This window comes from Siphateles boraxobius, unplaced genomic scaffold, assembly GCF_051911475.1.
Source record: "Siphateles boraxobius isolate OS27281-9 unplaced genomic scaffold, OSU_SipBor_1 41, whole genome shotgun sequence".
Lineage (NCBI taxonomy): Eukaryota > Metazoa > Chordata > Actinopteri > Cypriniformes > Leuciscidae > Siphateles > Siphateles boraxobius.
The window spans coordinates 12,727,985-12,740,191 of record NW_027509042.1 but is presented as its reverse complement, the minus strand read 5'-3'; the positions used below and the strand labels follow the sequence as shown (position 1 = coordinate 12,740,191).

Sequence of the window (12,207 nt, the reverse complement as noted above, 5' to 3'; positions counted from 1 at the left end):
AATGAACAATATTGTTGCTAATAATATTAACTAATATATTATTAAATTATTATTAATCATATTAGTTATTGTCAGTATCCTTGCAATGTAGTTCCCATTTCATAGTTTTCACTCTCCAAGTCAACCCTTAGTTTACCGTCAAGTGATTTACAAACACTGCGAATCGGTTCGTCAGAATGTTTCACAAGAATCTGTTCATAAGAACGATTTTTGATGAAGGCAGATAGGCTAAACAACTACGAGGATGTGCTTTCAGGGAAGTGGGTGGAGTTTGTGGTGTGAATACAGGCAGGTGTTCAGAAACTTCCAGGCAGTGTGTAACGTTTATTCGAGTGTTACAGCTCGTGCGGTCTGTAATGTCCAGCGATTAGAGACTGATCGGAATTAAATCATTCAGGCCACTAAATCAGCTGGTCAGCTTACAGGTATGGACGTGTTTTATGTGACGTTAGATATCAAATATGTCGAATAGGTGACATTATAAGAGTCGTATAAGATCAGAGTCTATTTTTTTAAAACGTTTAAGTATTTAAGCTGTTAATCTTTTCTAAGATTTAATGTTGGAGGGTGTTACTTTTATAGTACTACGGAACGAAGCTAGAAATATGGAAAACTTAATATGCGTTTCTTGTAACGTTACAATGTTTACCTGAGTAATGCACGGTGTGAAACTTGCGGCAGTGATGGTTTTAAAGCGTGAACACGGAAAGCGAAACAACCAAAATAGCCTACTATTTTCTCTTTTTTTTTTTACAATAAACATAATTCTTATTTTTACAATTATTATTATTATTATAATTATTATATATTTATTTTTAAATAAAATATATAATAATAAAAATTGTAAATAAAATAAGCGTCTGCTAGAACATCCCATTTAATGTATTTTGATAATATAACTACAGTATTTTGATTTTAAGTGTTGTGGTAATGGAAGTTATTGTATTGGTATCCTCTCTGCCCCATTTGTGCTTGAGGTTGATGGCCTTAGTTACTTGTGATTTCCCATGTCTCATGTTGGTTTCCACTGCATATTGAGGTGGTTTCCGCTGTTTATGTAACAGTGCGTTGAAATGTCATACAGTTGAGAGAGAGAAAGAGAAAGAAAGAAACCCTTGGCATGATTTGATTTGATTTGATTTACTTTATTAATCCCCAGGGGGGGGATAATTGTGGGTTCCTGTGTTTCAGTTGCCAAAGGTTGTTAATTTTATCAAATAAAACTTTATTTCACAGGGTGATCATGCAGTAAAGGCTTCCTGTATTCATATCTTATTAACCACTTATTACAGATTTTTGTGCTGACTGGGGATATGAAATGGCTGCAGCTCTTTTGTATTAGGCACAAGGATGATGCCTGCTCAGCACTGCTTACAATATAGGTAAAATATACCTCCCGTAATGGCACAAATTTTATCAAGATTTTTTATTTTTTTTTCATTCCCTGCCAATGTCTAGTAGATTAAGAATATATATAATCATAAAATAAAATATGGTATGTAATATATATTAACATAAACCCACAGCTCGCACTGGGCTGTCTTTATTTTTGTGCCCTGTTTATTCAAACATTTTTGTCTGAGTCTGACAGACTTCTTCCTGCATCTGGGAACCAATTGTTACGTTGTTTGATTGAAACATTGCTTTTTGAATAAATATTAGGAAGTCTGCAAGCTACAGCAATATTCTCAATCTATTGTAGTGTCATTGTGTATTGTCACTCTTCAAATGTTGATTTTCCATTTTTTTCAAGTAGGCCTACTCTTTATCTGAATTTTTCAGGTCTTATGTTTTCTTTCTCATTAACTAGGAATCTTTCTCCATTTGGCCACTACAGTTTACAATCCCTCAACCTTCCAGAAGAGAACGAAGAGACTATGGATAAAATCATTACTGAAGACGGCATCTGTGACTCAGACTCCACCGATTCCCAGCCCTTCCGCGCTGACTGTTGCATGTCTGAGAATGAGTCTTTGAGTGCACAGGCTGACATCATGGATATCTGCAGAGACAGAAAGACCAACTACAGATCCACACAGTCCAGCTACAGACCTTACCAGCCCCCTCTAGGTCTACCCTCCGGCTACAGTCCCCAGACGCCCTTTCCCAGTCAGACGGAAGCATGTCTGAGCACCCTAGAGCCACACAACGGAGACCTGCTCCACTCGAGTTCAGTGGGCAGAAGTTCAGTGGAATACCCTAGTGGCAACCTTCCCTCATGCTTGGTGTCTGGAAATTTCTGCAGTTATCCTGGTGATTCCTGCTACTCTTGCTCTCCAGACAGGCACAGTCTGGGAGAGGGGAGTCTAGAACAGCCACGTTCACTGCACTCTATCCCAACTGCGTTCACGCCTCACAGCTACTGCATGCCCCCTCAACCCTGCGCGTCCCGTGGGCCGCCCTGCTGTAATCAGCACCCTGTGGATGTGTATCAAATGGATCATGGCTGTCATTACAGACCACATTACCAGATGCCCAGTTGGCCTTCACGTAAGTCTCAGTTCTTTTTTAAAATTCAATGCCTATTATGATTGAATCATAAGTCAGTTGTTGTTTTTTACAGGAAACTTGTAAAATTGTTAATCAAGACCATAAACAGTGATGAATAATGCCGACATTCAAAACAAGCCCACTGTCTTTAAAATGACCTCATAACTGTACGCTGTCTTTATCAGGGATCGTTATCAAGCCTACAGCAAATCAAGCCTGTGCCAAATCTAATTTATGCAATTCAGTTGAGCAACAAGTTTCCATTTCACTCAACATACTGTCAGAAGGTTAAATATCACTTTTATGTGCGGTATTTCAATGCACAAACCTACATTTTATTCACTTAGCACCAATCAACAATATAGTTTAGACAAATGTTGAATGTACTGAAATACTGTAGCTGAACCTTATTTAAATTAAGCCGTTGTCTTTTTGTTTAAATGCATCATTTCTGTGTAAATTATAAAAATAATAAGTGGCTGACTGGCAGTGTTTGCAACATCTTCCATTGCATTACAATCGACACACATATAAACTTCCCACTTTAATAAATGTCTAATATATCTTACTATCCAGTGATTGCCCATCTGACGTGTCTAAAAGCTGAAAGTCTAACAATTCTAAAGCTTATTGGTTGCACAGACGAGTGAACTGAACAATGGATTTTTTTTATCTTAATTGACAAATGGATAAAGGAAAGCAGCTGAAAAATTTCTTTTTGAAATTTAGTTTAGAATGTGCATTTGAAAATTATTTTTAATTCACTATTTTATTGTTTTATTTAACCAAATTTTAAATAATGTCAGTTTATTATTTTCCATGTAAAATTCTTTATTTTTTTTATTTAACTACATTTTAAGATATTAATTAAATTAAACATGTCAATCAAAGTCTGTTGATTAGGCCATTTATAAAAAGTGATTATTTCTATTTTATGTTTCAAACTTATTGCTTAATTTTATTTTTAAATATTTGTCTGGCACAGTTAACATTGAGCTATTACTGCAGGCGGTAAACATAATATTAATAAAATTACATGTTTGACATTTGTATTGATCATGGCAGCAGTAATTCATCAAATGATGGAAAAGAATGTTATAAATGGGAAAGTATTCATAATAAAAGTTTTTTTTTACTTGATCTGACTGACAAGTAACTCATATTAAGTAAATAATATTTTGGTTTCAATAACCTATATGTTAGGTTACTGATAAAGCATTTTTACAGTGTATGCAGATTAATGTCTCACTCACTTCATCATTTCATCTCCGACAGGCCTTGAAAACAGCAGACAATCAGCCTCAGAGTTCACTCATAGGTAATGTATAATAGTGGTGGGACAATTAATGTGAGTCTTGTATTGGTTGTAGGGGATTTTACAGGTGGCTGGTTTTCAATGATGGATTCAACTTAGTTTTCTGAAGTATTTATGTAATGCTCTGATCTCTCACAGCGGCCACACCTCAACTCACCCTCGAGCTAAACTAACTCCAAGCACAGCTACTCTGTCCCTGGAGCAAAGTAAGTGTACACACTGATGTTGAGCAACACTGAAAGAATGTTGAATTTGAATAAGATGTGTGTGCCAGTAGCTTCAGACTATAATAAAGAAAAAATGTAAACTTGATCTGTTCTTCTTCAGGGTCACCTGATTATAAAGTGATTGTGTTAAAGATGCTATATGTAGATTAAATTTAGTTAATGGTATTTTAAATCTAATTCCCCAAAAGATATTTTTTCCAAAAATTAATTACCAAAAAAGACTAATAATATAATATAATAATATGTAAGGGATAATGTACGTCCAGCTGTGATTTTGTTATCACAAAATAAACCCAGAGAGAGTGATCAGGATGTGAAGCGGAGGAATCTTGCTTCACTCTGAAGGGGTTTATTCAAATGAATAATCTACAATATGATTTTTGTCATAATCGTGCAGCCCTTATCTGTAATTAATACATAGATTAAATGCATCTAACAAACATTTTTTTTGGTTATATGTAATATGTGTGCGTGCGTGCGTGCGTGCGTGTGTGTGTGTGTGTGTGTGTATGCTATACATATACACACATATATTATATAAACAAAAACTTTTATGTTACATGCGATTAATCATGATTAATCAATTTGACAGCACTAAATATAATATAATATCTTGAATTATAATTCTGGAAGGATCTATTAAAAAAAAATTTTTTTCACTCTTTTCATTATTGCAGGGAAGGTGTTTGTTACTTATGAAGCAGACAGTGAAAAACATGTCAAAGAGATCATCAACTTTGTTGCCTTACTGAGACACAATGGCTTCTACACTCACGTAAGACGTGCATCCTGTGCCTTGCAGCCAAGCTTGTCACCTGATACTGGGTCCGTAAGAGATCATGTTCAGTCCTTTTGTTCTTTTTGCACAGATTGACATGTTTGAACAACAGTTCAAGAGCATAAGCAAGATTGACTTCATGGAAAGATACATCAGCGAAGTAAGTAGAGATTGACTCAGACCTCCTGGTATTTGAGAGAGTGTTTTTTTTTATAGTTTGACTTGCACAGCATAAGTTCTAGACAACATTGCAGCTTATTTTGGCCAAGAATCACCTACAGGGTAATATTGTAAGACCGAAACCTGTAAACCAACCAAACTATTTTATTTTTTACAGGCCATTCAGGAGCAGGTTTATTGGAGAGAGCTCATATTTCACAATATATATTAATAGCATCATATTTCACAATAATTGACAAAGTGACTCTATATATTATGAATAGGCCATAGGTCATTTGTGAAGGTCTATCTATGAAGTTCTGGCTTCTTAAATAAACAATCAAATTCTAATGCATCATCAAGGACATGAAATATCTGTAACCTCTTAAAGCTGCAGTAGGGAGTTTTGAGAAAATGTTGACTTAGCCTGAAAATTTGAACAAGCACAACTTACAGGTCCAGCCCCCTTGCTCTCTGCTGCGCTACAGCCCTCCCTCCACAGCTCCTCCCCCACAGCGGAGCCTGCGGTGAACGCGCCGGCTAGTAAGCAGGACCACCGATGACGGCGGATTATAAACAGTTATGGAACATTCACTAATAGGGACGAAACATCAACAATATGCTTTACATTGACTATTGCCTGCCCATACTTTGACTACAAACTTGGTCCTCAAATCATTATGTATTTTGCAATACATGTAACTTTATAAGGTTGCACTCTTTCTATAAGTTATAGCTACTAAGATAACGTTAAAGGATTAGTTCACTTTAAAAAAAAACTTTTGCTGATAATTTACTCACCCCCATGTCATCCAAGATGTCCATGTCTTTCTTTCTTCAGTCGAAAAGAAATTAAGTTTTTGGATGAAAACATTCCAGGCTTTTTCTCCATATAATGGACTTCAATAGGACACAAACGTTTCGAGGACCAAATGACAGTTTCAGCGCAGCTTCAAAGGGTTTTAAACGATACCAGACGATGAATAAGGGTCTTATCTAGTGAAACGATCGGTCATTTCAAAAATAAATAAAAAACTTTAAGTTTTATAATCACAAATGCTCGCCTAGCTCTGTTCTGTGATGCACGTTCGTGATCCTGTTCGAACTCGTTCATCCAAATGAACAAATCTTTTTTCGAGTCATTCGTTCGTTGAATGAACAAAATGACTCCAAAAAAGACTCGTTCAAAATGAACAAATCTTTTTTCGAGTCATTTCGTTCGTTGAATGAACATAAAATGACTCGAAAAAAGATTCGTTCATTTGGATGAACGAGTTTGAACAAGAGAGTCACGAACGACGGTACGCGCTCGCGCTGTGCAAGAGAGGGGTGATCAGCGCGTACACGAGCGTGATTGACACTGCTAAGACATTCCTCCTGGCTCTGATTGGTTGTTTCTGACCGGGAGCGGTGTATTTCTGCAAATGGCATTAGGACCACAGGGAGGAGCCAGAGGAGCTTGATTTTTTTCACAGATTATCTGTCTCATATTCTACTTTCAGGACATAATGACAGTTTTAACAAATATTTGTTTACAAAAGCTACCTACTGGAGCTTTAAGCTAGGAGAACTTGTTCAATGTTTGCATTTATAAAGCAATACTTTCTATTGAATTGCAAGCACTGGAAGAACTAATATCGCTGTTTATGGTCAACACATTGAGCCTACTGGTGGGTGCTCTCCTTTGTTGAGCATGTCTTTAGTTCTTACAAATCTCAAAAATTGTATCATTGATGTTATGTCTAATTAAATGTCACTCTTTAACCTTATAAACCGTATAAATGCCAAGGATTGATCCCTGAAACATAGTTGACCTTACTATTACATTTTCCCTTTAAAATGAATGTCTTCAAGTAGTTGCTTTTAGGCGATTTTATTTGTGCTGAGAATCTGAACAGGTTCAATGTGTCAGTGTCACTCAGACAGTGTATGTCCTACTTGTGTTCAATAGTATTTGCTTCTAAATGATTGCAGCCAGTTTGTGAGTTGCCAATAAACACATTTATAGCACAATGAATATAGTCAACCAGTATGTATATTCATTTTCTTCGCTGACTATCAGATTATAATCTATTGAATTCTGAGGGATTGATTTAAACATGGTAAACATGTGTTAAACACATCTAGAGTAGAAATAAATAAGAATTATCTAATAAGTCAAATTTTATTAGACATATACACAAGTTGCAGGGGATTTGTAGGATTTTATGATGCCCAGGTATTCTTATTTTGCATTAATCTGAATGGCATGAACAATCCTGGCACTAACAAATCCAACAAAACTTTTAATTTAAGCATTTTTAGACCATCTAATAAAAAAAAACATGTAACCCTGAAACAAGTAGTTTTAATTAATTTAATTCAGACCTCAAGTGGGGGAGGACATATTTCTAGCATATTTACAGAGCGAACAAACTTTTTTAATTATTATCTGAAGTAGGCCTAATTGCTACTTTCTGTCCATAAAATTGTCTTATTTTGTGTTTGTTTTTTTAATGCACAGAAAGACTATCTGATCATCATAGTCATTAGTCCAAAGTACCACGAGATTGTGACCAATGCCTTGTTTTACATGGAAAACGATGAAACACTCAACACTGTCTACATACACAAGCAGGTACCGTACAACTTACAAATAATTAGTGGAAATAGATTTGTCCTTATTTTTCTTGCCAATTGACTTAAAAACTTTGTCTTTTAGTTACAAAACGAATTCATTCAGAATGGGGCCAGGAATTATAGATTCATCCCCATTTTGTTTCCTGGTGCCAAGAAGGTAAAACTGTCTATCTTTTCAGCAACTGATTAAACCTATTTAAAACCCATATTTCACCCAAAAATGAAAATTGTCATCATTTACTCTCCCTCAAGTTTTCCAAACCTGTATGAATCTGCTGAACACAAAAGAAGATATTTTGAAGAATGTCAGTAACCAAACAGTTGATGGACCCCATTGACTTAGTATTTACTATGGTATTTTTTTCCTACTATGGAAGTCAATAGGGCCCATAAACTGTTTGGTTAACCATATTCTAATCAAAATATATTTTATTTCTGTTCAGCAGAAGAAACAAATTCATACAGGTTTGGAACAACTTCAGAATTTTCTTATTTGTGTGAACTATCTCTTTAATGAAAATTACATTTCTGTTTAAACAAGTACTTGCTCAAGGAGCCAAAATCCTCATTTGTGATTATGATAACAGCAATAGACATCTGTGGTTGTTTGTACAATGCTCTGGTAACACCTAAATGATTACTCCAATATATTCCACTTAAATCCAGTTCAGATGTAATGATGCCTCTGTGTTAGTTTACAACATTTCTGTCTGCTTCTGTCTGTCAGTGCCATGTCCCTTCATGGCTTCAGAGCACGCAAATCTTCACCTGGCCCAGGGACCGAGATGACATTCTTCGTCGACTCATGCGTGTTGAGAAGTACAACCCTCCACCCATTGGAGAGCTGCCCACCATTGTCTCCATCCCCATTTAGTTGATTAGGTTTCCCTGACCCATTATATGTCAGTTATGAACAGGCCTGTGATCCATTTTTATCCAAGTTTATTTGCCCCTCTGAACTGCTAGATGACTGTTTAGTATGTTAAAACCCCTGAAGTTTATGTCATAGTTTGTAATATTTGAATAAAACTACTGTCATTTAATTAATATTTCACCACTAATGACTGATGAATAAATCCGAATCCCTACTAGTGCTGTCAAATCGATTAATCGTGAATAATCGATTCTAAAATAAAAGTTTGTGTTTATATAATGTATGTGTGTATCAGTGTGTGTGTGTGTGTGTGTATATATATATATATATATATATATATATACACACACACACACATACACTGCTGTTCAAAAATTAGGGGTCAGTAAGATTTTTTATGTTTTTAAAAGAAGTCTCTTCTGCTCACAAGGCTGCATCATTTATTTGATTAAAAATACAAAACAAACCCAGTAATATTGTGCAATATTATTTCAATGTAAAACAGCTGTTTTCTATGTGAATATATAGTAAAGTGTAATTTATTCCTGTGATCAAAGCTGAATTTTCAGCATCATTACTCCAGTCTTCAGTGTCACATGATCCTTCAGAAATCATTCTAATATGATTATTTGATGCTCAAGAAACATTTATGATTATTATCACATTTGAAAGTTCAAGAGAAAAGCATTTAATTAAAAAATAAATATTTTGCATTATTATAAATGTCTTTACTGTCACTTTTGATCAATTTAATGCGTCCTTTCTGAAGAGTAGTATTACTTTGTTTTTAAAAAAAAATGTATTGACCCCAAACTTTTGAACGGTAGTGTGTGTGTGTGTCTGTATATATACATTTTTGAAGTTTAAAAAATTGGTATAAACTGTGTGACATTTTGCCAAAATTTCATAGGCAAAAAAGGTCCATTGTCTATTGTTAACAGTGTAGAGATGTATGAAGCAAAACTCACACAGAATTTACTTTCAAAGCAAGCAGCTTTCTATTCGTCAATGCGGCAAATCCGTAGCAAAATCTGCGTAGGGAAATCTTTCGGCCTCACACAATGTACCTGACCTTGTGGATTCTTACTGAATTCACTGGATTTTGAAAATTCGTAAACAGTGGACATTTCTCTGTAATAATAACTATGTAAGAACATTTTTAACGCTGACTCACTGACCAGAAACTTTTAAATACATGTATCCTTTTCATCATGCTTCTTTGCTGTTGGATAAACCTGAAATGGAGGACAGAATTTACCTTTAGACCTGGTACTATAATATCTTCAGACACTGTAGAGAGTTTCTTATAACAGACTACTTGTGCTTTTTGCCTTAGATTTTTCTTAGTACGCCAGACAAAAACATTTCAATTGATTTCAGTTAGCAGGTTTATGCTCTGCCAGTGTCATGCTGAGATTTCATGATCTTTCATGTTCCTGAATGATGCTGGCTTGTTTTTATCAGCATATCCCCTTTTATTAAACGAAAAAAATTGGTTTGTTTGTACAACTTAATGATCAAATTAGATGTCAGAATCAGGGACATTATTAGTACAGTTTAACTTACAATGTTTTTGAGTTGTTTCAAGAAACTGAATTGAAAATACTAATGGAAGAACCTTGGGATTTTATTGATTAGTTGAATGGATGCGTGTATGAGCACATAGTTATCTCCTTTGCAGTCATGCTTTGCCAGAAAAATGTCATGGGGTGCAGTACAATACCTGCCCGGGGCTAAAATTGCCACATGCTCTAGAGACTCAAAATGAGTAACTACTCAACACTGGCTTAACAAACTAGACTTTTTGAACTGATAAAATGTTTATCTTGAAATGCAAGTCACTTAGGATAAAAGTCTATCGACAAGCCACGGCTGTCAAGCAGAATATTCAGGCAAAAATTTCATTTTCATTCCTTGAAGCCTATGAAACCTGTTGAACATAACAACAAACCAAACATCCGTCATGCAGGATGGAATCTCCGAGAGCTCAACCCAGTTAGTTAGTGTCTTCAAGGAGATACTGAAGGTTAATTAGGGCCCATTAAACAAACTAACCCCTTCTATTGAGGCTTATCAGGAATTAATTATTATAAATCAGCCGTAACAATATAATCAAGGTGATTTGGTCATAGAGAGACTGACATAATCCTCATATGAACAATATTAGCAGTATCCAAAAATGATTTGCTGAGGAGAAATGGTTATCAGTTTGTAATTAAAATGAGACGAGAAACAGAATGATTGATTACTCGACGCAGTGACAGAAAAGGTTATGGGAACAGGATCTCTAGTCTTTTTATAGCTGGTTAATTTCTAGATGAAACAAGTTAATTCCAGGAATATGTCATCCATTAACTGCACCACAGCTCTGTGAAATATTGAGAAGGCTTGTCACTGACAATAGGAAGTGACAGTGTTTTAACATTCATTTAGTAAATCCACAATGCATTAGAGAGTTCAGTCATCATCTGCAGGACAGAACTGCTGTTCTTTGCTTTGTTGTGCCTTAAGATGGCACTCTTCACATGTGTTATTACTGTACATGTTGAAGGAGATCATCTTTATTACCCAGAAGAAGGGGGGAGGGGGCGTATATTGACACAATAGTGGGGCATGTTGTCACAGTGGAAATCTGCAAAATTATTGTTGTTTTAACTTTAAAAAGTAAGTTACCTGGTTGCCTTAAACATGTGAAGTTGATACAATAAAGGAGATTGGGTTAATAAATAGACAATTTAAAAATATTGTGTTATCTGAACCACCTTCATTATCTAAGTTGATTTGACAAAAGATAAAAAGTTGTTAAATGATGAACAAAGTTTTTTGCAGTGGCCAACAAATAGTCCACACTAGTATGGTTTCTTAAAGAAATCGTAATGCCAAAAAGGCTCTATAAAACGTCTTAAATGATGTGTTAAATTAGTTATTTAATTTTTTCTTGGGATAAAGCATGTTTTGGAGCTGTTTAATTAATACAAACTTAATAATTAATAATAAAACAAAATAATTAATCGCCTGTCAGAACCCTTTAAGGTTCTTTTCTTGTAAGAGTGCATCTTCAATTATTTTAATATACATTAAAATATGAATATATATATGTATATATATATATTGAATATGAAAATCTTTACATTAATTTAGTGACTTTTGTAATTATTAGTTTTTTAATGTTAAGCATTATTTTGTGTTATAATGTTTATATAAAATATTGTTATGGAAGTTTATTATAAAAAATAATTTTAGTAAAATAATAGCTGCAATTTGTTTTCCAATTAGGTAGTAAAATATATTATTCAGGTTTTTCTACATGTCCTCCAGTTACACTGACTGTACTTCATGGTATGTTTTAAAAAAAATCTGAAACAATAACATATGAGTATTGAATTATTATTGAATTATTCTTTCTAATAATAGGATATTGCTGGGGGAAAAAAATGTCAGTTTCTGCAATTAACATTTTGACCTAATTAGAAAAGAATCCATGATAAAGCATGATCTGCATTGCTATTGCAGTCCTGTAGGGGGCAGTATCTAATCAGCTCTTTGTTTTAGATAGTTTTTCAGTTCCACCCAGAATTGAAGGTTTCACACATTCTATTTTTACACTGCTGAATAATTCAATACAGAGCCATATATGATCAGTGACATTTCCTCTTTTCTAGCAGTCTGACAATGGGGTTGCATCACTTGATCCTCGATGTGGAGTCTAGAAAGTGATATACAGCTGTGAAACTATGAATATCTT

General features: G+C 34.7%; 1 protein-coding gene across 4 annotated transcripts; it reads left to right on the top strand.

Moving 5' to 3' along the window:
* Positions 1 to 260: 260 nt before the first annotated feature.
* traf3ip2l (TRAF3 interacting protein 2-like) lies at positions 261 to 8,679 on the top strand. 4 transcript variants are annotated; one of them, XM_077198466.1, is made up of 10 exons: positions 261 to 425; positions 1,293 to 1,382; positions 1,838 to 2,490; positions 3,766 to 3,808; positions 3,944 to 4,011; positions 4,710 to 4,807; positions 4,902 to 4,970; positions 7,473 to 7,586; positions 7,671 to 7,745; positions 8,316 to 8,679. In XM_077198466.1, the coding sequence occupies exons 2-10, from the start codon at positions 1,351 to 1,353 to the stop codon at positions 8,460 to 8,462; spliced, it is 1,299 nt and encodes a 432-aa protein (XP_077054581.1). In that variant the 5' UTR covers positions 261 to 425; positions 1,293 to 1,350; the 3' UTR covers positions 8,463 to 8,679. The 4 variants fall into 4 exon arrangements, with proteins under 4 accessions (XP_077054581.1, XP_077054580.1, XP_077054582.1 ...); XM_077198465.1 differs by having other exon boundaries at positions 263 to 425; positions 1,811 to 2,490; XM_077198467.1 differs by lacking the exon at positions 1,293 to 1,382 and having other exon boundaries at positions 263 to 425; positions 1,811 to 2,490.
* Positions 8,680 to 12,207: the final 3,528 nt, after the last annotated feature.